Raw genomic sequence first — 25440 nt, 5'->3', positions numbered from 1 at the left:
TATTAGGACATTTGAAAATGGGTAATTAAAATTGAGCTTGCAAATTAATATAAGCCAATAAAGTAAACAAAGTACATTGATGCCAATAAAGGCAGCAAAAGTACACTTTTTTATAATTCCTTGCTGTACCGGTAGGCCTACAACTTGTATTCCTAGTTCCTACCAACCGAATATACATATATGAATTAGCTTATTGATCATGATAGGCAGATATTGCTAATTTTTTCACATTAAGTAGAATTTCGCGTTTTCTAAGTGCCTTTGAAATCCACACGGAAAAAGGTTTACTTGTAAGTGATGGTTCGCATCCAAATTTAATGTAGATAGCCTAATAAAGTTGCGAAACTTTGAACACTCTTGTTACACTGCACAGTTTATTTAAACGCCACAAGCCAGCCTATTATAACTGCTTATGATGTTTACTAGTAATGGCGGGAAACCTTTATTGAAAATTTTGCGTGAATTTAAATTACGTTTTTTATATTAAACTGTACGAAGAAGTTATTAATCTACCAAGACATCTTAATACCATACTTATTAGCCGCCACCCGCTGCAGGCAAAAAGCCAAAAACATGTATAGAGAGAAAGTTTTTAATCTCTCGATCTATGTAATTATTGCGAATTCAAATGGAAGAAAATAATGAATAATCAAAAGTGTTTTGGAATTAATAACTCGCCTATTAATGCTACAATTGTCTAAGGTTCTAATCTTTTCTTTAATCTAAGTTTTCTTTACCTGCGGATAAACGATGTTCCGGCCGTTGCTGTCCGTCACCAGAAGCACCGAAGGCAGTCTGGACGGCTCTGGTCGAAGGTAGGCCGTCTGCTTCCCGCTCACTCCGAGAATGTACTTCTTCGTCCTCGTCCGATACCCTCGAACCCTCTCCTTGCGTCGAAACATCTCTTTCCTCTCTGTAAAACTTACTTAAAAACTTTCGTCAACTCGTTTATGAACAAGCGATAAACAAGTAAACTGTCAGTCACAAGCCCACACTCCCTGAAACAAATCAGGTATGAAAACTTACGCTGTATTTCAAACCTAAGGCACTGTATAGGTCAGTAAAATGTCAGTCGATGCAATCAACCTTTGCGAATAATCACACTTTTGCTTTTCAATGAGTCGCAGTTGGAAATAAGCAGATCAAAAATCTTAAGCTGAAAACAACAAAACATTATTCTCAACAGCGAAAAAGTAATTTAAAAATCAACCATTCGAATATGTTAACAGGCACGTTTTTTAGACCGGTACGGCACATGGTATTGTTATGTGTACTTTGCGAATTGCATTTACAGGTGACAAACATCTGAACAAAATCTATTCAAACGTTTTAATTTAAATAGTATCCTGTAGTTGTAATTTTTTTTAACAATAGTCCACTTTAATCGACCTTTCAATGAAAACTTTATACCAAAGCTTTTTTTAAGCATCTTTAAACAGTTTTGATAAAATTAGGCCAACGCTATAGTTAAATGTTTCATGTCTACCATATAAAAAGTAGGTTTGGAATTTGGATAATTCCTAAACTGACAACAACAATACTAAACCTTTCCTACATTTTTCTAATATTCAGCACATTGGGCATTTAATGTTCGATACAAAATTTACCGAAATTAAGTACCCTGCAATCTTTTTTTAACTTTACATCAATATAACACATTTACTGTAACATGTAACTGTGTCAAATTTATTTTGAGCACGGTAAACTAATTTCTAAATTAGTACTGTAATATTTAACTTATTAAACAGTTCCTTGTGTTTTGCTACATTTTGATTAAGTCAGATAAACTATTATAAAACTGCTAAGCGTAAACAGTGCTACTTCACCACGCTTAACTAATGTAACATTTAAACGACAAGAAACAAAATAAGAAAAAATGAAATTTGAATCCAGGATGTTATCTACAACACAATGACCATTGTGGCGTAAGAAACAACCGAATTATTATGAAGTTTACAAATACAAAGTGAATCACGAAATACCAAAATTTTACTCCAATAAATATATAAAATTAAAACTTACCATCAAAATAATAACATTCATTTATCGCGTAAGTAAGTTGACAAAATTAACATAAACTTTCTCAGTTCGGATAGTTTTCAAAATCGCGCTTGATTTATTGTCTACGCGTAAAAATGAACATTTTTTTGACAAAAATTATGCTTCGAGAAAGCCATTTCGCTGTAAATTTCTTAATCAGGTCAGTGAGAGACTAATGTTATTTTATTTATTGTGTTCTATAGTAGCTACACAGCGAATTTTATAAACTTTCTCAGTTCGGATAGTTTTCAAAATCGCGCTTGATTTCTTCTCTATACGCGTAAATTGTCAACATTTTCTTGACGAATATTATGCTTCGAAAAAGCCATTTCGCTGTAAATTTCTTAATCAGGTCAGTGAGAGACTAATGTTATTTTATTTATTGTGTTGTAGAGTAGCTACACAGCGAATTTTATAAACTTTCTCAGTTCGGATAGTCTTCAAAATCGCGCATGATTTTTTCTCTAAAACGCGTGAAATATTGACATTTTCTCAACGAATATTAGGTTTCGAAAAAGCCATTTCGCTGTAAATTTCTTAATCAGGTCAGTGAGAGACTAATGTTATTTCATTTAGTGTGTTCTATAGTAGCTACACAGCGAATTTTGTAAACTTTCTCAGTTCGGATAGTTTTCAAAATCGCGCTTGATTTATTGTCTACGCGTAAAATGTAAACATTTTTTTGACAAAAATTATGCTTCGAGAAAGCCATTTCGCTGTAAATTTCTTAATCAGGTCAGTGAGAGACTAATGTTATTTTATTTAGTGTGTTGTAGAGTAGCTACACAGCGAATTTTATAAACTTTCTCAGTTCGGATAGTTTTCAAAATCGCGCTTGATTTCTTCTCTAAAACGCGTAAATTGTCAACATTTTCTTGACGAATATTATGCTTCGAAAAAGCCATTTCGCTGTAAATTTCTTAATCAGGTCAGTGAGAGACTAATGTTATTTCATTTAGTGTGTTCTATAGTAGCTACACAGCGAATTTTATAAACTTTTTTAGTTCGATTAGTTTTCAAAATCGCGCTTGATTTATTGTCTACGCGTAAAATGTAAACATTTTTTTGACAAAAATTATGCTTCGAGAAAGCCATTTCGCTGTAAATTTCTTAATCAGGTCAGTGAGAGACTATTGTTATTTTATTTAGTGTGTTCTATAGTAGCTACACAGCGAAATTCATAAACTTTCTCAGTTCGGATAGTTTTCAAAATCGCGCTTGATTTCTTCTCTAAAACGCGTGAAATATTGACATTTTCTTGACGAATATTAGGTTTCGAAAAAGCCATTTCGCTGTAAATTTCTTAATCAGGTCAGTGAGAGACTATTGTTATTTTATTTAGTGTGTTCTATAGTAGCTATACAGCGAATTTTATAAACTTTCTCAGTTCGGATAGTCTTCAAAATCGCGCATGATTTCTTCTCTAAAACGCGTGAAATATTGACATTTTCTCAACGAATATTAGGTTTCGAAAAAGCCATTTCGCTGTAAATTTCTTAATCAGGTCAGTGAGAGACTAATGTTATTTTATTTAGTGTGTTCTATAGTAGCTACACAGCGAATTTTATAAACTTTCTCAGTTCGGATAGTCTTCAAAATCGCGCATGATTTCTTCTCTAAAACGCGTGAAATATTGACATTTTCTCAACGAATATTAGGTTTCGAAAAAGCCATTTCGCTGTAAATTTCTTAATCAGGTCAGTGAGAGACTAATGTTATTTTATTTATTGTGTTGTAGAGTAGCTACACAGCGAATTTCATAAACTTTCTCAGTTCGGATAGTTTTCAAAATCGCGCTTGATTTCTTCTCTAAAACGCGTGAAATATTGACATTTTCTAGACGAATATTAGGTTTCGAAAAAGCCATTTCGCTGTAAATTTCTTAATCAGGTCAGTGAGAGACTATTGTTATTTTATTTAGTGTGTTCTATAGTAGCTATACAGCGAATTTTATAAACTTTCTCAGTTCGGATAGTCTTCAAAATCGCGCATGATTTCTTCTCTAAAACGCGTGAAATATTGACATTTTCTCAACGAATATTAGGTTTCGAAAAAGCCATTTCGCTGTAAATTTCTTAATCAGGTCAGTGAGAGACTAATGTTATTTTATTTATTGTGTTGTAGAGTAGCTACACAGCGAATTTTATAAACTTTCTCAGTTCGGATAGTTTTCAAAATCGCGCTTGATTTCTTCTCTAAAACGCGTGAAACATTGACATTTTCTTGACGAATATTAGGTTTCGAAAAAGCCATTTAGCTGTAAATTTCTCAATCAGGTCAGTGGGAGACTAATGTTATTTTATTTAGTGTGTTGTAGAGTAGCTACACAGCGAATTTTATAAACTTTCTCAGTTCGGATAGTTTTCAAAATCGCGCATGATTTCTTCTCTAAAACGCGTGAAATATTGACATTTTCTCAACGAATATTAGGTTTCGAAAAAGCCATTTCGCTGTAAATTTCTTAATCAGGTCAGTGAGAGACTAATGTTATTTTATTTATTGTGTTGTAGAGTAGCTACACAGCGAATTTTATAAACTTTCTCAGTTCGGATAGTTTTCAAAATCGCGCTTGATTTCTTCTCTAAAACGCGTGAAACATTGACATTTTCTTGACGAATATTAGGTTTCGAAAAAGCCATTTCGCTGTAAATTTCTTAATCAGGTCAGTGGGAGACTAATGTTATTTTATTTAGTGTGTTGTAGAGTAGCTACACAGCGAATTTTATAAACTTTTTTAGTTCGGATAGTTTTCAAAATCGCGCTTGATTTCTTCTCTATACGCGTAAATTGTCAACATTTTCTTGACGAATATTATGCTTCGAAAAAGCCATTTCGCTGTAAATTTCTTAATCAGGTCAGTGAGAGACTAATGTTATTTTATTTAGTGTGTTCTATAGTAGCTACACAGCGAAATTCATAAACTTTCTCAGTTCGGGTAGTCTTCAAAATTGCCCTTGATTTCTTCTCTAAAACGCGTGAAATATTGACATTTTCTCAACGAATATTAGGTTTCGAAAAAGCCATTTCGCTGTAAATTTCTTAATCAGGTCAGTGAGAGACTAATGTTATTTTATTTATTGTGTTGTAGAGTAGCTACACAGCGAATTTCATAAACTTTGTCAGTTCGGATAGTTTTCAAAATCGCGCTTGATTTCTTCTCTATACGCGTAAATTGTCAACATTTTCTTGACGAATATTGGGCTTGGAAAAAGCCATTTCGCTGTAAATTTCTTAATCAGGTCAGTGAGAGACTAATGTTATTTTATTTAGAGTGTTCTATAGTAGCTACACAGCGAAATTCATAAACTTTCTCAGTTCGGATAGTCTTCAAAATCGCCCTTGATTTCTTCTCTAAAACGCGTGAAATATTGACATTTTCTTAACGAATATTAGGTTTCGAAAAAGCCATTTCGCTGTAAATTTCTTATTCAGGTCAGTGAGAGACTAATTTTATTTTATTTATTGTGTTCTATAGTAGCTACACAGCAAATTTTGTAAACTTTCTCAGTTCGGATAGTTTTCAAAATCGCCCTTGATATATTGTCTACGCGTAAAATGTCAACATTTTTTTGACAAAAATTATGCTTCGAAAAAGCCATTTCGCTGTAAATTTCTTAATCAGGTCAGTGGGAGACTAATGTTATTTCATTTAGTGTGTTCTATAGTAGCTACACAGCGATTTTTATAAACTTCCTCAGTTCGGATAGTTTTCAAAATCGCCTTTGATTACCCAGTGTTTTTTTTAAATAATTAGCTTTGAAAAAAAAGTTCGTAAGAACTACTTTTGGTATGCTTAACGCTTTGGTATATTGGGTTTCATTCTTTATGATTAGCATTAATGAATTGTCAGGCATTTTTATATAATAATTTGCTTAGATTTTGCATTATCTTTCATTTTATATTATATTTACTTTGTGGTAAACGGCGAAAAAATATTAAAAAAAAAAAAAAAAAAATTGCAAAAAATTATTTCGCCGAAATGACAATGGTGTAAAAACACCACAGAACATTTTGTCAGCGAAGTGAAACGAAATTTAATCACTCAGCAACAAAGTTTTGTGCGCAAACAATTTCCTATACCGTAAACTTTTATTGGACGATTTCAGGAAAAATATTTCAAATATACAATATAAACCGCATAAACAAGCATAAATTAATTTTTTGAAAATATTTCGTTGTGATAATCGATGAGTTGTTTTTCACACATGTTTTGTACTTTTTATATACAAAAAAGTTAATAAATTAATGCTCGTATAAATTATATGGCACAGCACCTGCGTTTTCTAGAATCTACTGAAATCTTCACTTAAATTCAAACTTTTTATTAAATTGAAATGTCTTGGCACTTGTGGATATTACAACTAAATGCTATTACCTTGCGAATTACGAAATACGCATTCGTATGGGAAACATTTTATTCACTAGGCTTCAACTTTTATAGGCGCAAATTACAAATAAATTTTAATAAGACACTTCTATGAGGAGGCTTCTTGTGTTTGTTTGATTGTTCAATTTCCTCCCAATAGTTTAAAGGCCAATAAAAATGAAACTAAATAAATTGGAAAGGCCCAATGTTATTTACCTTCTTTACTCATTTAACTAACTTTATGACGTTTAATACCAAAATCCCAATACGTCGACAACCCGTAATGTTTTTTTTTCTTAAAAGCAATGGCGTTTGTCTTTTAGATTTAGACAACGCATTGTAAAAATAAGTTTAATAATGCTCCATCGCAATATTTTTTGACTGAAAGTGATCATGAGTAGTGTATTGTAGGCACCCAATGTATCCGGCTAATTTTTCACGGAACCTTCCTCGGCAATAAGCCATTGTTTTTCACCGCGCGGGAAGCAACTAGCTAACCGCCAGTTCTTATGTACACGTCTTCTTGTACAGTGTGTTTCTCTACAGTGGAATTTCGTCGTGGATAACCGGCTCGTCATCGTTAGCGACATCTTGTGGCGGTGCTAGATTCTCCTGCTGCACTTTGGCGACACCTCGCGACGTATTTGAGCACGTGTGAGACGAGGTTGGGTCATCGGAGGGGGGTTCGCGACCCCCGATGCAGCACGAGCAGCAACGGCCCAGGAATTTCACGGTGGCGTTTCGTAGCTTTCTATAACCAAGAAGTAAGGTTTTCCTAAAATAAGGAATTGACAAAAATCCAGAAGGCCCTTTTCAATATATTTACCTTTAATGTTTCCTAAAATATAGAATTGCCAAGAATGACCGAAAGGCATTTGGTAAGATTTGGTTTCTTTAGGGTACTATTTTGGAATCTGATCGCATACTTTATGTTAAAAACTATCCTTTAATTAGGGGTTCCCAACCTGAGGTTTTTCAAGTGGGTCATGTAAAAATTTATAAAACTATACGATGAAGACATTGACAAAGCAAAAAACAAGCTCAAACGTCACATTACCTGAATATGTAATAACTATTTAAAGTAGGCCTACTATCATGTTTATTTAGTGTTGTATTTATATCAGTTTAGGTACACTATGCTCGGATCTGTGATACAAGCTCGTATCGAAAACGTCTTAATTATCAAGATGATGTCGATCTACTCGACCTTTTTGGCAATTTATTATCAAGCTATGTCATTTTATTATTCTAACTATCGGTTACTGTAAACCATTTTTTTTTTTTTTTTTTTTTTTAAACCATTTTTTAATTAAACTAACTTTTCTTAATTTTTTCAAAAGGGTAAAAAATAGGGGGAAAATAGGGTGGTCATTGATTTCTCAACATTTTCAAAAGGATAAAAAAGGTTAAGAACCCCTGCCGTAAATAAAATAACAAAATCCGCTTTCTCATTGTACTTACGTTGACCCGATGTTATAAAATACTGGATTGAGACATTCCGATATTCGCATGCAGAGATAGTAGGAGAGACCAAAAACCCAGTCCACTCTCAACCCGTAGTTGCCCGTGTTTCGCGTGTTTTGGGTGTACGAAGCGTAAGCTGCAAGAAAAGCAAGACATTAAAGCAGTGTTGTTATGATACAGGTCATTTAAAAATGTCGCAGTCAAGTCATTTGTAAAAGTTAGGTCAAAGGCCTTTTTTTTTCCAATAAATGACAAATTAAGTCACAGTTAAAGTCATTTTGAAAACTTTACTAAGCTTCTATCGGTATTTATCAGCAGTGTTGTAAACAAGCCATTTTGAAATAACTTAAATTCCAGTCAAGTCATTTGTAAACTAAATTAAGTCGAAGTCAAGTTTTTTCGAATAAATGACAATCCCAGTCCAAGTCATCAGTTGTCCAAGTCAAGTCTAGTCCCAGTCATAATTAGAGAAAGTCAACTTTAAGTCACGTCCTTGTCATAAAAAATAAAATGGTAAACTATTAGAATTTTTGTACGATTATAAACAATAACAGTTATAACTACTGCTACCTTGACTTAACTCGTACGATTAAAGCAATAACTGAACTAAAATATAAGAAAAACTCCACATATAACAAGCAATTTGATTTATGTGCAAAAAAGGATAAATAACTCAATTCTATAAAAAAATACCTAAATAAACACTTCATTTCAAGCCAATTCATTTGTCCACAAGACCTAAGTCAAGTCAAGTCATTTTGGTCAAAAGACTTAAGTCAAGTCATTTGTCCCAAAAACTTAAGTCAAGTCATTTGTCCCAAAAACTTAAGTCAAGTCAAGTCATTTTGGTCAAAAGACTTATATCAAGTCAAGTATTTTTGTCCACAAGACCTAAGTCAAGTCAAGTCATTTGAAAACAGTGACTTAAGTGCACTTAAGTCAAGGTAGCAGTGGTTATAACAGAGAGATTTTCCGAGCTATTACTTAAGTATATTTTATTCTAATCTATAAAAGTATTTTTGCAGCACTTTTAACGATTGTGTCTAATTACTGTTAAAAAGAGATAATTTCGTGTACTACACCAGCGTTTCTCAACCGGTGCACCGCGGCGCACTGGTGCGCCACGGAAGTCTGCTAGGTGCGCCGCGAGCGAAAGGAAAAACATGTCGAAATAAGTCCTAAATTAATCGGAATAAGACTTTAATGGACAACATAACGTTTTTAGTCCCAAAGTCGGTAAGTCCCTTTAAAGAAATGCAACTTTAAACCCATATAATAAAAAAATGCAGGCAAATTAAGAGAAATATCGGTACACCTCAGAAATTTCACGCTCGTTTTACTGGTAAGGTTCGCCGCCACGTTTGGCATACGCTTCTAGGTGCGCCCCCAAGTACAAAAGGTTAAGAAACACTGTACTACACGTTAACAGAAACTTGATACTCATAAGATCTCACCTGTGAAAGGTATATATCCCACAAAGAAGGATCCCACAACAAGGAAAAGTTGCAAGATAGCTTGCTTCTCTTTGCTACCGTTTTTCGCCTCTTTAGCTGAAAAAGACGAAATATTCAGTCACTTTCAACCCTGTTTTTTTTTAGCAAAACAGTAGTTTGTTTCGTATTGAAATTCAAAGGTAGCGACACTACGCTTCATCAAATTTTTAAGTTTATTTTTACTTCACGCAACACGCCCTGTAAAAAATATTTTCCCCCTATATTTGCAATTATAACACAGCTCTCGATGAACCTAATTAAACCTCAGATTCAAATTCAGTTCACTTTTTTCTTTAATAAAGCAAGATAAATAACTTTAATAAAGCAAGATAAATAACTTTAATAAAGCAAGATAAATAGACGGGATTATAGCAAAGAAGGCGACATCAGGCCAGTTGTAGTTAACAGAAACATCCGATAATAAAACCAGCAAAGCCATTGCCTTGGAGTTTCAATTTTACGTATTTTGCATGTATGATCATAGAAATGACGTCATTCAGTACCGGATCTGATAGCGATACATTTTGCCTAAAATATCGGTTATAGGTATCGGCCAAGTATCGAACATTCCTAATACTAACCAACGATAACGACAAGTTAGTAGTTTAACCAGTATCTGAAAAATGGTTGACCGAAGTTGTTCCCCAGTGGTTCTCAACGGGGATGCCGCGACACTCAAGGGCAGGGCTGCGGAGTCGGTTAAAAATAACCCGAGTCCGACTCCGGCCAAAAAACTAAACCCGAGTCCGAGTCCCGAGTCCGACTCCGGTCAAACGTGTGATTTTGTCGAGTCATGAGTCCGTCCCTGTTGTACAGCCTGTGTTCCCAATTTACGTAACTAAAATAACGTTGATATTCAGCAATCCACTTATAGGGTTGCCATATAACTTATCCACTCACAATCCATGGTTGGTAAATATTCCACCATTTGCTATTCTACATTTACAATTTCCAGTTGGCGGCCATATCAGTTTAAAAATGTGATACTGCGCATGCGCATGTCGGACTCGGGACTCGGGTAGTTTTGCGTGGTCTTACTCGAGTCCCGAGTCCCGAGTAAGACTCCCGCAAAACAAACCGACTCCTCGAGTCCCGAGTCCTGAGTCCCGAGTCCGACTCCGACTCCGCAGCCCTGCTCTAGGGCCCACTTTTAACGCTTAAGGGTGCCGAGAGATATTTGAAATTCTTTAGAATTCCATGTTTTGCTCTTTTGGTGAGCTTCTCGATACAATTTTTTGTGTACGGTAAAAGTGCCAAAAATTAAAGCTGGGTTTTTCAACCTTATTGCACAGTTAACTTGCTGTTTCATGTCGTTTATTGTACCGTTAAAGTTAATCACTCGGAAAAAATACGAGCAAAGGTGCCGCGAACTATTTATAATTTCTGTAGGGTGCCGCAAGCCAAAAAAGGTTGCGGAACACTGCACTAGACTTTTCCGAAAACCTATTTCAAAGGCTATCGTTGAAATGTCAAAGCAACAAACTTAATTTTTTCTCACCAGTTGGAGGCGGTTTTTGCCTTCTTCTCGCCACAGTTCTCTTCCACAAGATAACGGCGATTAGAAAGGACAGGATCAACGTTAAAAGGGCGGGAAGATAGAAAAACACTGGGTGGCCGATGGCGGTGTACCACTTGCACGGCGTGATCCTAGTAGAAGTTGTACAGCACATGTTAATGGATACGAAGATACACATTTGGATATTTAACGCCCGTTTACACTACAGCTGCGCTAAGCTGGCCAAAGCGTAATTTGCATTTAATTTCTATAGTGTTAAGCTCTGCGCAGCTAGAAAAAAGTTACGCTTTGGAGCAATATTTTACGCCACAGTTTGAAAAGCCAGTGTTTAATGATTTCACTTAGGTGTACTTAAGTCACTCTTTTTTTGACTTAAGTCTTTTGGGCAAAATTACTTGACTGGACTGGAGTCTTTTGGACAAGTGACTTTGGTTGAAATGAAATGTTTTAAGTAAGCATTTGTTAGTTTTCGGTTGAGTTACTTCCATAATAATCGGACTATTTTAAGTTTTGACAAGGACTTGTCTTGAAATTGACTGCTCTAATTATGTTTCGACTGGGACTTGACTAGCTATTTATTCCAAATGACTTTACTTGAACTTAACGTCTTTCAAAATGACTTGACTTGGACTTAAGTTTTTTCACAAATGACTTTAAAATATCTTGGTTATAACACTGTAGAAAGCTCTGTCGTAAAGGTCGTTCCTATGGTACAGGCTTACCACTCCAAAGTACAGGTGCAAGCTGGCCACTTGGCGTTTGTCTGATGACTGCTTCGGTTCCTAATCCCAGAATCCATGAAGATGGCGAAGGGAACAAATCCAGAAGCCAACGTTGTAACCCACATCATCATAATGTAGAGCTGCATCAAGGAACGGAAAAAAATGGTTACAGACCACTACTAAAGCCTGTTAAGCTTTTTATGGTTTTAAGTCAGTGGCCGGCAAACTGTGGGCCGCAGAGCCATTTTTAGTGGGCCACGAGTTACTTTTGGATAGTTTAGTGTTATCATGTATAGTTGCTGCGTGATAGTGGTACATTTATTGCACTTTATTTTAAAAGTTGATGTGGCATAGAATTTTTAAATTGGCTCAGCTTGGAACGGCCTAACTATATTTTTTGCCAACTTTAACTATATATAAACGAAAAAAAATTTTGATACCTACAATGCTATATGCTTCTGTATGGGCCTTGATATTCTTACTACGTCTTAATACAACCTCCAGCCATTATCTTAAGATTTATTCGAAACATTCAAAACGCTACCTACTTCTGTATGTGTTTGAAATTCTTATTACGTCTAACTACAACCTCCAGCTGTTATGCTACAAAATAACGACATTACTTTAGTGAACGAAGCAAAATTGATCAAATTAAATCTTGCATATAGGTAAAGTGTTCTACGTTTTTAAGCCAAAATTTAATTTTGCGTTGGAAGCTCATTTATCTGAATGTTAAGGCTTTTCAAAAAAAAAATATCAAAACAAGACTAAAATGTCCTAATTAGTTTACAATGTAGGATTGGATCGCAGTGCCGGAGCCACAAACAAACATGGCGCCAAGTTTGCCAATCTCCTACGCTATATTTTTCGTTAACTTTAAGTTTGATAGGTAGCGCAACGTTTTCTGTTTGTGCAAATCTATTTCTACTTTGCAATATGGCCGTTGTATCCTTGATATAACCCATTTTTGTAATACAGGTTTACCAACCAGTATGTGCTTCGTCTTCAACAAGGAGAAGGTGTGCGGCCACTTGATGGAGACAAAGCGCAGTAGGCAAAACGAGAAAATGTGGAAAGCCGTGACGTATGAAGTCCAGAGGTCGGAAGCCCAGTAGAACTGTAAGAAACGTTCAGGGTTACGGTGTTTTCCGGTCGATATTTGCCGTGGTTTCGCGCGAGGTAAGGAGACTATTGATCCTCAAACAAATCGAATTACTTCACCATTAGACTCGTGACAGTAAGTAAGTGGAAGTTTTATTTAGGAAATACTAATGTTTTTCGTAGATATACCTTAATCTATGTGAAACTAGCGAGATAGCTTCGTTGTAATGTTAGCCTTTGTATGGCAAATGTAAAAACTATAACGTAGCCTAAACACACACACACACACAGCAACACACATACACACACACACACACACACACACACACACACACACACACACACACACACACACATACTCACACACAAAAAACACATACAAGCATACAAACATAAACAAACAAACACACACACACACACACACACACACACATACATACATACATACACATACACAGACACACACACACGCGTACACTTCCTCACCTTGCACAGAAAGGAGGGGATGGCCCAGTGATCGAATCCCCAAGTTCTTCTGTAAAGAGCCAGAGGACTTATGATGGCAGAGAATAGATCGGACACACACAGACTCACTATCATAATCTCGAAGACTGTCCTGGAAATAAAAAAACAGGTTTCGAAAATATTTGAAAATATCTGCTCGTGAGGTGCCCATTGAAGTACTATTTTTTACAAGGTAGACTGGCAAAAGCGTTTTTTTTTTTTTTAGTATTTCTTATTTTTTTAAGTAAATTAAAGGGGGCAAGAAATTTTTTTCCGAGATTGCGTCACATAGTTACGTTAAAATGTGACGATACAGAGTAAGCAACTAAATGAGACGTCAAAAAAATAACCTTATAAACACCGCACAGATCGTTTATTTGGTTAAAGTTTTAAATTGGAGAAGTGTTTTTTTTTTCAATACAAAAGTTAGAACGATGTAATGAAAACTTCTTTATATCGTTCAAGTTGCCTAAACTTTTGTTTTCGATGTTGTGATCGTACATGTGAAACCTTTGGGCTAGAACAATTTTATAAATATGGGCAAAGACATTCTAGCAACTTAGACTCTCGCAAAATATTTGCATTCACTTAGTTCAATAGACCAAAAGACGGTTTCGGGGGACAGGGCCACGTGGCTAAGGCTTTCTACAAACATAATTAGATTCGATTTTTTTTAATTTACTTTGTTAAAATAGGCAAAAAATACAGATTTTCAAGGGACATTGTCAGATCATGTTTTAAGTTATAGTTTAAGGTATTAAGGCACGGTAAAATAAAGTGTTTAGCTCACTTTAGGCCTTTGCTTGTGTAAATGACCAAAATGGTGAGTACGTTGCCAAATATCCCAAGCACGGACAGAGTGATCAAAATCACCGCCAAAACCACAATCTCTTTGTCACTGAACGGACGAACATAAGCCCTGGAAAAAATGATTTTTTAAAACTTTTTACCAGACTTTATAAAACAGCAGATTTTATTCCCTTTCATGATGATTTATTTTCGCTGTAAAACAGAGTATTCAATTGACATATTCAAGGCAAAACTCGCAGGTTTGTTCTTGGGGGCTTTTTTCAGGCTTATTTCTCTCTAGTTGTTTATATAACAATATTATGCGACAAATCAACGTTTAAAATGCACTGAAAACGCCTTAGTACGATGGGCTTGCAGAAAGCACCTATGAATTCTTTTGACCAATAATAATTAAAACGATGCAAGTATAAATTGATCAAATCTCACAATTAACTTGTCTTTGGGTACACTATGCACGGATCTGTAATGTAGCTTGATATTAAATTGCAAAGCCATAAAGGTCAAGTAGATCGACATCATATTGACTATGACGTTTTGATACGAACTCCTATCATCTTCAGTTAATGTGACTGAGAGGTAAATCAAAGCATCGCTTATAAAATGTGGAAAGCAATTGTTATCATTCTGAGTTTTTATAGTCGGAGCATTAAATGATGATTCAATTTACCTCTCGTTCAAGATGATACAAATTTGTATCGAAACGTCCTAAACAAGATGCTGTCAATCTACTCGACCTTTTCGGCTTTGTAATTTAATATCAAGCTACATTACAGATCCGTGCATATTGTACCCAAAGACAAGTTAATTGTGAGATTTGATTAATTTATACTTGCATCCTTTTAATTATTATTGGTCAAAAGAATTCATATGTGCTTTCTGCAAGCCCATAAACAACTAGAGAGAAATAAGCCTGGAAAAAGCCCCCATCAACAAACCTGTGAGTTTTGCCTTGAATATGTCAATTGAATACTCTGTTTTACAGCTAAAATAAATGGATTTGCAATTCATATTCAAACTATAGTCTTTCTATTTATGTTTGCTTGTACGTAAATTTTTGTAGCCAAACTAAATTCAATCCGAATTTCTGAAGGATAACACTGTATTGTTATTATTAAGGATAGAGTTATAATTGACGTCCGGTGAGACTTCATAAGTGGCCGAACCTTCTAATAACACGTAAATTAACACTTGGTTTGGGATTCATGGAATAGGTATGAATTACAAAACGAGGTGTATGGAAATCGTCTAAGCCACATCCTCTCACTTAAACAGAAAAGCGAACTCGTGCAAAATGAACAAGGCAATTTATAGTTTCACCCACTCATCAATTGGATCGATTTCCGTTGAATTTGAAGTTGAAATTGTCGTTGTTTCGTGCAGAATATGCTGGGTAATTGTATGCGGAGTCACCATTGTTTAACGTTACACTCAGACAACCTTTTTTAGAAATTTTTCTGTAAAGCAAATGCAGATGGTTGATATTTTTCGCAGGCTAATTTAAAATACGCATAAAACCCGCTATAGACTTTACAGTTTTATTCAAACTAACTTTTCAACACTTTTTAGCCAAACGAGATTTTCTGTGGGTCTTGGTAATATACCTCAACTGAGTTTATTAAATACATTTAAATTCATTAAATATACATCATAAAAACGTATAGCTGCCATGTACGAACTTTCTTTGGAGCTCTTCACACGTTAAAGCAAAACTGCCTAAAAATCGTTAACTATCTGGAAATTGAACAAATGTTACTAAATATACTATCAGATCATTTTTGTTATTTAGTACGTCTAAAGATTAAGCTTTTTAATACAGGCCACATAGTATAACAGTCAATTCATTTAAAAACAGTGACTTAAATGCACTTAAGTCAAGTCATTGACTAAAGTCATTGCAACACTGCTTCTACGACCTTTACAGGTTTAATAACAGGGGTCCTGGCTTACTACAACATTTGTCTCAGTCACAACAACAAAGTGACTGATCGAGGTTTTCCCTTCAACCAAATCAAGACGTTTCTCACCAACTGGTTGTAAAAAAGTCGCGCACACTTATTGCAAAAGTAATTTACTGCGTTTATACGTTAGATTCTGTAAGTGCGTTTTATATGAAACTGAAAACCATTGGCAGCAGGTTTCTGCTTATCGATCACTGTTCCGCTGATTGGTATTTTAACAATAAAACTCAAAGTTTTAAAACACGAGTAAAACCTGGATCAGACATATACGAGAATATATAAAAGGGTGTATCTTTATGAAATCCAAAATTATTAGCAGTTTCTTGTTCAAATAGAATCTTATTTTTACCTTTAAGACCAAAGTCATACGAACAAAGTAATTTGCTGAATTTCAATAAAAAAAATCGCCTCAGTTCGACGCAAGAGAAGTAAACAATCAAATTTAGCAAGCAGCTTCAATATACTTTTAAAAATAACAGTTCAACTAGCTAGGTAGTCTATAAAAGTTAGGCACAAGAGACCATGATCTAATAATTCCATTAAAGGGGATTCAATTTTTTTGGCTCAAAAACCAACAGTCATACTATAGGTAAAATTTCCAACTTATAAGTCTTCTTCCAGCGATGATTGTGTTTGTTTTCCAAATATTTTAGTAAAGTTAAAAGCAACTTTCGACAGGAATGGAAGGTAACGGGTTAAAATATCGATAAAAAATAAATTGTTAGCAAAAATCAAATAAAAACTTGTGGCTAGTTTTGCAAAGATAATGCAAACAAAGCGACTTTTGTATTCGCTTCTTCTTCAGGAAGTATTTCAAATTAAAACCGTTGGACAGGAAAAATTAAAACGTTAAAATTTAAAAGAACAGACTTTCATCGTCGCCTAAGTATTTCTCTAAAGTTCCACCGGATAAACCTTGAAGGACGATTTCTCTCAAATAGCTTCAAGAAATCTTAGATTCCAACACAAAAATCTTACAAGCAGTCGCTGAATTTCACTTAAAGCTGCCACAAGCTCGCGATTTTTCGTTACTTATCTATTGCTCCATTTGTCAATGTCAAAGACATAAATAAGATAAACAGCCTAGTTATAACAACTTGTGGAAACTTTATATTCTAATACAAATGTCTTACAAGCAGTCGCTGAATTACACTAAAAGCTTCCAACGATCTCGCAAGCAGCATATTTCGCTACAGTTCCACAGTAGACCCCTATGGACGACAAAGACTGGTTCTAACCTGTTCGCGGCAGAATCTTGATTCACAATCGCGCCAAGGCAGGCAAAGACAGTTTAAACCTTGGCGAATTCCAGGTGCTATAAGTTCAACAGAGGCTTCATTACTAGGCCCTGCTCTCTCTGTCTGTCTCGCTATCTGGCCAAGGTGGTGTAAGCGATGGTGAGGCCTTAATTGCCGGTTTGTCCGTCGCTCTTTGACATGCCTCGGCATCGACGCGGCCTTTCTAATTGCGAGCTTCGTAAGTTGGCCAAAGTCAAGTTATTAGGTTGAAACTCAGTGGAAGCGAGACGGTGAATTTTCGCGCACAAGTTTGATAGGCCTTTAAAAAATATGGGCCTTAAAACACTGTCGTTCGAAAGTAGTGTTTTAAAGTCATTTTTAAATGACTCAAGTCACAATCAAGCCAGTTGTAAAATAAATGACTTAAGTCTCAGCCAAGTCATTTATGAAATAACTTAAGTCCCAATCAAGTGATGTGAAAAATAACTTAAGTCCAAATCACGTTATTTGCGAAATAACTTAAGTCCCAGTCAAAACATTTGTGAATAAATTTTACTTCCAATCAAGTCATTCGTGAAATAACTTAGGTACTAATCAAGTAATTTGTGGAATAACTGAAGTCCCAGTCAAGTCGTTTTTGTAAATTTTGTGAATATATATTAAGTCCAAGTCAAGTATTTCCAAAAAATAACAAGTCTAGGAGAAAGTATCAATTTTCTTAAAACCGGAAATTGGATTAAAGCTAAATTAAGTCGCCAGTTTTTCGTAAATTAGCATTAGAATTAGAATCCGTCAAGTCAGACAACTTTAACGTGTCATCTCACGCCGAACTCCGACCCCAAAAAACTCGTGCCTTCAAACAGCAGGCAGGGGCAGCGCAAAAACTTAATCGCCGTGATTCATGAAAGCGTTATGATTATAAGTTGGCGGGTACGTCGTGCGAATGAGCTATCACTTATCCAAAAAGGGCAAAAAACGAGCAAAAAATTAAAATAAACAGCTCTATTCTATAGCAGAATGTTAAATGAAAACACTTAATTTTAACACAAGTCATTTGACTCAATGACAACCCAAGTCAAATCATTTGTGGAAAAGAATTAAGTCCATTTACTGAACTTTTTAAGTCAAGTCAAGTCAAACTGGAATTGGATGAAAACTAAATTTAGACACAAGCTATTGCAAGTTGGCGTGAAATTGGAATGAGCGGCTCTTTGCTCTAATCCGTCAAATCAGACAACTTTAATGTGTTATCTCGCGTCGAACTTTGACCTTCAAACAGCAGGCAAGGGCAGCGCGAAAAATTAATTGCCGTGAATCATGAAAGCGTTATGATGATGATTTCGCGGGTACGACGTGCGAAGGAACGATTAGAGTTTCGACCATCAGCCCCCTCCTGAACCAATCGACATACTTTCGGAGCGTTCAAAGACCACCGTACTCTGGGCTCAGCTGAGGAAGCGGTTACGGTACTTAGCTAATTACGGCTTACCACTGAACACACAATATTCAACTTACATTTACGCAGACCGTTCATAAGCGCTTGCTGGCTTCCTTCTTTACAAACGTACTTTTAGGTTTCCTTTTTTACGGATCTCTGCCGATTTATGAAACCACTTAACAAAAAACCGGTTACCTTATTGTTATTTTTTCTTGCATCTCAATTTACCCTCCTATATACATATATAGTAGTTTTTTTCTCCGTTTTGGCGTTAAAGAAACAGCACAAAATTGTATGGCAGTAAAATCAACTTTCCTTTTATGTTTATGGCTTTTTTAATTTTTAACTGATCCCCATATTCACCGTGCACAAATTACAAGAGCATGGAATATATGAGAGATGACGTCATGACGTAATTGTTTAGAACAGACAGGAGTTATTAACCTTTCTTGTATATTTTACCCCTTTAACAAAGATGAACATCAGATTTACCCCCAATATATAAAGTGGTGCTCATTTAATAAAAAACGAACAACAAATTACATCAGTTATATTCAGTGCAACGGCTGCCCTTGCTTTTTGTCAACGAGCAATGCAGAGAAACCGCTTTGCATAGCCATATAGGATACTTGAAGAAATGGAAGCAGAATATTCAGAGATTGAATACCTTTCCTTGGATTTATCCACTAAAACAAGAAAATTTACCCCAGGTAAAGAAGGGCTGGTTTAAAACATAAAACAACTAATATTAAAAACACCCGATGTTTTTGAGCAAAATATGTCAGTGAATCTAGGGCTGATCGCGCCAAGAGCGAAAAAAGAGCGTTTGTTTTGCTTAAAATACTTTTTGGTTAAAAGGAGGCATAACAAAATGACCACATAAAAAATATGTTTGCTTTTTTTTTTAATTTAGTTGCATTGATAAGATATTTTAAAATAAATTCTACTTATAATAAATTAAATTTATATTGACACAACGCAACATGCCATAGTAGCCTATGTACAGCGCCTTTGAGCCGAAAATATTTCAAAACAGTCAAAAACATACTAAAACATCAATCAAGTTTGCGGAATTACCTTTGGAAAAGTTGGAAAAAATATACATATTTTTGGAGGGGGGCATAACTTGCCCCACCCCCCTGGTTCAGCCCCTAGTAGCGTGCCATTTGGCCGGAAACGTACAAAGGTGCAACCCTAATTTAAAAAGCTACGTTAAATTGTTTCTCCACAATCAGTTAAGTAAATTCGGCAATTTCAACAATCTTGCTTCAAAATCACCAGTTCTGACCAAACCCAGGCTAAACATCCCATCACATTGCTGTAATTGTCCAGGTGTGCTCTACCTCGGAAGATTCCGACGTGCTAGAAATCTAAGCGGACGAGGTGGTTTGCGGGTGGAAATACACGTCTGGTTGCGGCTTGGTAGTGATTGGGCGTTTCTTTAAAACTAAAGCGATTAACTTTTCGCCAAGTTTGTAATTTGTGCGTTTCTTTAAAAGTTTCCGCCAGCTTTCGCTTTTGACATTCAATTAAATTGGGGAAGAAGTTTAAAGCTGCACCCCACACGCAAAAAATCGTTCGCGATAGCTAATTTGCTTTCTTACTTTTTTTTGGCTTAACTTTAAAGCCAATATTTTTCCTTAGCTTGTGATTTCAATTTTAAATTTTTTGGGGAGGGAAATTAAGACAGCACCCCATGTTCTACCTTTTCGTTTTATTAATTCAAATTAATTTAAACAAAAATATCTCAAAAAATGCATGCCAAATACGACGCCGAAGAGATGTTTTTACTGTGAAACATCCTTTGTGTAACTTTGAGATAAAAGTGTAATATGTTACGTGTTTTCGGGAAATGACTTTGACTTAAACCTGCACGAAACTGATTCTCCCACTAGTCAAACAACGACATAGAAACAATTTGTATGTCGTTGAGTCAACACAAAGTTTATGCCATAGGTTTTGAAAATGGTTTTAGACTAATTTATGGATGCTGATTCAACAAATGGCAGCTGTTTATTTTTCACAGGCTCTATTTTGGGGTAAAAGATTTTTTATTTCATTCGCACAAAACTAATGCTTAAGGATCACACCTTTTAGCGCAATGTAATACACTTGTACAATAGTCGAAATTATAATTACCTTTACAAATCGATTATAAACCACAGTGCGGTCCAGTGTGTATTTAAAGTGTTCTTCACAAAGCGACGAATTCCTTAAAAACGGCGCCGAAATCTCCAAGTTCTCTTCACACACGCGTCTTCTTTCGACCGCGGCACGATTTGCAAGTCATGTCCGCTCAACCGTAAGTGTGACGTCACAAGGTCAGGTCCGCTCAACCGCGTCCGGGAAGCTCTGACGCGCGACGCACTCGAGCCGACTGCTTTGTGACGTCACACTTACGCAAGCGCGCGCGACTTCAAAAGCGTTTATCGATAACGACCTTTGAAGAATTCTTATAAGTGGTTGGTTTGAAGTTTGGCGTTTAATTCTGAAAAATTAGGAAGAAGTTGTTTTTCGAATATCAAAGCCCATACAGAAGTGGGTTGCATTTTTAACGTTTCAAATAACTCTTTATTTATTTTCAAAATTAAGGTCCATTTGTTTTAAAAATTTTACCGGTTCCGCAAACGGTTGCGAACCACTATTTTAAATATGTTTAAGGAGATGGAGGTGACCTGGTGAAACAGAAACAACAATCCGATGTATTTTTGGATTTGCGACCAAATGAACAGCGGTTATCTCTGTAGTTCAGTGTTTTGTCACAATTGGAACACTCGTAAGGGAAAGAGGGGTTTCAGTTTTTTGAAAGTTGAATGTGCGCTACCACTATGAGTATTAGTATATAAAACTATACATGTATATAGGGATGTAATATCGATAATATCGGATCGGAGCCGATACCCGATGCCATGTGATAGTATAGATCAGGGGTTCTCAAACTTTTTGTTACCGCGGACCCCTAAATTTTTTTTTTGCTTTGCATGGACCCCGGTAGACAAGAAATGCTCCAAAATGACGTCATAAATTGACGCCACAAAACAAATGGCCTTCATAACTCTGTTTATTTCGGTCCGAAAATGTGAAAGTTAAATGGAGTCTAACTATACATTCAGTCCAAAACCGTTTAATTTTTAATTAAAGTGTTTTCTTTGAAAAATTAATTACTTCGTAACTATACACTGGTTCATTAATTAGGCCTTCATGGACCCCCTAAAACTAGTTCACGGACCCCCAGGGGGTCCATGGACCCCAGTTTAAGAACCCCTGGTATAGATAGATATTCGTCCGATACTAGGGTGGTATCGCTGCCGATCCGATATCAAATTAATCAGGAATCTAGGTCATGATTTGATACCTAACTCAGCGATATATTGAAAAATCAATGAAAATCATGAAGTTGACAACTAAAGGTTACTGAACTTTTGAACGCCAAAGCAAACTTCGGCCTTATTCCTCGAAAATAAAATACTTTTAAACATATCAAATTCATGCATTTTTCTTGTTGAAGCACAATAAGAAGGTATCGTTTCAGATCACGATATTTTACGTTCCAAGTATCGGAATAAAATATCAAGTATCGGACATCGCTAGTCGGAACAACAACTTAACACGTCACATCAAAATTTAATCAACTCCAATAATAATTCCAACCCTAATTAAAATTCTAATCCCACCCAATTGCACCTGAGCGAAGTTGGCGCGCCGAGATTGTTTTTGGGGAATTTCTCCTAAAGTTGTGACGATACAACAGGGGTTCTTAAACTGGGGTCCATGGACCCCTTAGGGGTCGGTGAACTATTTTTAGGGGGTCCGTGAAGGCCTTATTGAAATTTTAGTGTATATTTAGGGAGTAATCAATTTAAAACATTTTTGCACTGAATGTCTCTATTTCTATTCTCCTTTTCACATCTTGTTGACTGAAAACTGCAGATTTCTACAGTCTATTTGTATTACGACGTCAATTTATGACGTCATTTTTGTTTAATCTCTTGCCTACCGTGGTCCGCGTGAAGCAAAAAAAAAATTTAGGGGTCCGCGGTGAAAAACGTTGAAGAACCCCTGCGATACAAAGTTGACATTGCTACACAATCCTTACATTGTTTACACCTTTCCAGCAAACACACTTTTAACAAAAAATATAAATATTTATTTTTATGAATATTAATATTCAGGTATATTAACACCCCATTCCCGAGATTTCTCGCTGATCCCAATTTAACCCCTAACCCAATATAAAGCAAAATATTCCGGTGTCAAAACAGCGGTGCCCATATAACCTGACTTCCAGGAATGAACATTTTCATTTATTATTATTTCTCAACCTTTTTTCTCGGCGACTTAAATACTAAGCGTTTTATAATGGCGAAGCTTTCGCGACTCAATTTTCTTTACTTTTAAAAAAAAAAAAAAAAACATAAGTCAATAGCAAAAATTTGTTCGAATTTAATCAATATTAGCCATGTTACTGATGACGCCATTTATATGGCGAAATGCATATTTGTATTAAAAGTTTTTGACCTTTGCTGACTGATTTTTGTTCGGAGCGGTGCGCTTCTCAAGCTTTTATTAAAGAATTTTTAGAACTTTTATCGTCGGCATTATGTGTTCTGTTGGAGGGCCAGATTCTGTTGTTAATACTAAGCTAATACTAATACTAATACTAATACTGTTAATACACATACTAAGCTTATTAGCCATGTTTTCGTTTATATTAAAAAAATCTTGCTCAGAATCAATATCTACAAACCTAACCATATAAAAACTAAAGTCGACCTAACCAAGTTGAACAGAGACCGAATTCTGGGTCGCGAACTGTGGATTGAGACTCAGGGCCGCGGAGTCAGATTCGGGTAAGACCACATAACAAAAGCTACCCTAGGCCAAATATCTTGGACTAGAGAAACTCTAAAATTTGAAACTGCCAACTGTAAATTAAATTGTAAAATGGGATGTCAAACGGGAAAAACTAGGGGTGGACATTTTTTAAGCAATAGAATGCCGCAACCATCTGTATTGTTGAATAGCATATGGTGGAATATTTTCCAACAATGTTTTGTGGGTGGTTGAATTGTATGACACCCCTATAATGCTGAATATCTACGTTATTTTAGTTCTGTAAATGGGTTACAGGCTGCAGAGTCAGAGTACGACTCGACAAAATCGCAAATTTAGCCGGAGTCGGACTCGGGTTTATTTTTTTGGCTGGAGTCGGACTAGAGGGGAAATATTTTGGCCGAAGTTAGACTCAGTTTATTTTTAAACGTTTCCGCAGGCCTTGGTTGAGTAACACTGGTTAAAATTCAAAGACTAACGGAAAAATCTCAGAGTGAACCATTGGCCGCTGTTTATTCAAAGGAAGAATGAAAAAACGCGGCATAAAATCGTAGCAAGAAATCGGGAAAATAAAATAAAGGGGAAAACTTGATAAAACTTCGCACGACTACGAAGAAATGCACGATAGTACGTCATTAAAAACAAAAACAACAATGACCACACGGGGTCGCGAGAGAGCAATATTTTCACCCGGAAAAAGGGGCGGCTACTGATTTACTGGAACTTGGCAAAACAATAAATCGCGCGCGTCAAGAAACAAAGACGAACGAAAAAAAATCAAAGAAATAGAAAACGAGTCGACAGTGGAACCACGTGATCGTGAGCGCGGGAAATAGGAGTGATCGGATAGGTCGTTAAGTCGGCCATTGGCGTAAACAATTCCAGTGGGAAAAACGCAGTAAGAAAATGGGTTAGGTTCGGAATAACATTACATCACCTTTTTCTTGGAAGTTTAACATCAAAATGCTGAAAAGTTTTAAAGTTTTAGTGTGCTAGGTTCAACTTTAACAATTCTCTGCGCAGTTTTACAAAAATTTGCGGCAAGGTTAGGTTTAAATGAGCGCAGAAATATCCAAGCATTTGCAGCAAAGTTTCTGGACTTATAGCGTTTAAAGAAATTAATTTGATCAACTTTCGGTAAAAGAAGTTATTTTTAGTTTTATTTATAACGAGGGCGATCATTTTTTGACTTGTAAAAAAAAAGTCAAAATTTGGTCAAAATTTACAAGTTAGGTCAAAAATCCAAGCATTGGCAGCAACGTTTCTGAACTTATGGGCTTTAATGAAATAAATTTGATAAAATTTCGGGTTCAGACATCTGTTCGGTAACATTTTTTACGCCAATGTGACGCAAAAATAAGTCAACAAGGGCGCAAACAAAAATCGTAATAGAACAACTAAATAAGCGCGGGTCGAATTTGTTCGACATTTTGGGATTTTTTTGCCGAGTTTGAAGCCAAACATAGCCGAGGTTAAACTGTTTCGAAAATTGCTTCGGACCTTAGCATCAACGGTTGGTAATATGGTGGTTTACGGACGAAAAAATCTGTGCAGATCGGAATAATAAGTTGTGAGCGAGCTACAAAGCTTTCTTGCACACTTGTAAATAGAAAAAGTAAAATTTAATTCAAATTCTTCCCAGTGTCCAATATTAAGTTGATAAGTGTTGTTCATGTAAACCGTTAGTTACTTGTTGTAATTGGTCTCACGACAAAGGTTTTCTTCAGTCGTAATCCTGCCACCTGATTGTCGTTAAATCAATTTAAAGGGGAGAGGGGCAACAGCTTGATTTAACAGCGCTTACATCACGCAGCAAAGACAAGTTTCCCGAAATCGCGGCACTTACACCGAGTCGTTTTGAGGAAGGCGCATTCAAACTAAACGCACAGTTTTGATTCAACGGACGGCGAAAACGCTTTATGATATCAAAATGACATTTTTAAGCTGTGTGAATTTT

The 25440-nt window shown here is 35.8% G+C and overlaps 1 protein-coding gene across 1 annotated transcript; it reads right to left on the bottom strand.

Annotated features, from left to right (window-relative positions):
• Positions 1 to 6946: 6946 nt before the first annotated feature.
• Positions 6947 to 15429, bottom strand: LOC146134850 (growth hormone secretagogue receptor type 1-like). The gene is made up of 9 exons (XM_083395683.1): positions 15338 to 15429; positions 13997 to 14125; positions 13189 to 13318; positions 12590 to 12718; positions 11602 to 11741; positions 10862 to 11010; positions 9325 to 9420; positions 7868 to 8006; positions 6947 to 7181 (listed from the first exon to the last, which is right to left on the bottom strand). Exons 1-9 carry the CDS (start codon positions 15427 to 15429, stop codon positions 6947 to 6949), a joined length of 1239 nt encoding a protein of 412 aa, XP_083251809.1.
• Positions 15430 to 25440: the final 10011 nt, after the last annotated feature.

Source organism: Ascidiella aspersa, chromosome 8, assembly GCF_963924565.1.
Source record: "Ascidiella aspersa chromosome 8, kaAscAspe10.2, whole genome shotgun sequence".
NCBI lineage: Eukaryota > Metazoa > Chordata > Ascidiacea > Phlebobranchia > Ascidiidae > Ascidiella > Ascidiella aspersa.
This window is presented reverse-complemented; position numbering and strand designations above follow the sequence as displayed.

What these genes read in the sequence shown, in the direction of transcription:
- LOC146134850 (XM_083395683.1), bottom strand. Translation starts at nt 15,429, where the DNA reads ATGGTGACTCCGCATACAATTACCCAGCATATTCTGCACGAAACAACG. An exon ending in GAAATCGATCCAATTGATGA is followed by an intron (nt 14,126 to 15,337) that starts GTGGGTGAAACT and finishes CATTTTTTCCAG; the next exon opens with GGCTTATGTTCGTCCGTTCA. An exon ending in GGGATATATACCTTTCACAG is followed by an intron (nt 8,007 to 9,324) that starts GTGAGATCTTAT and finishes CTTTTCTTGCAG; the next exon opens with CTTACGCTTCGTACACCCAA.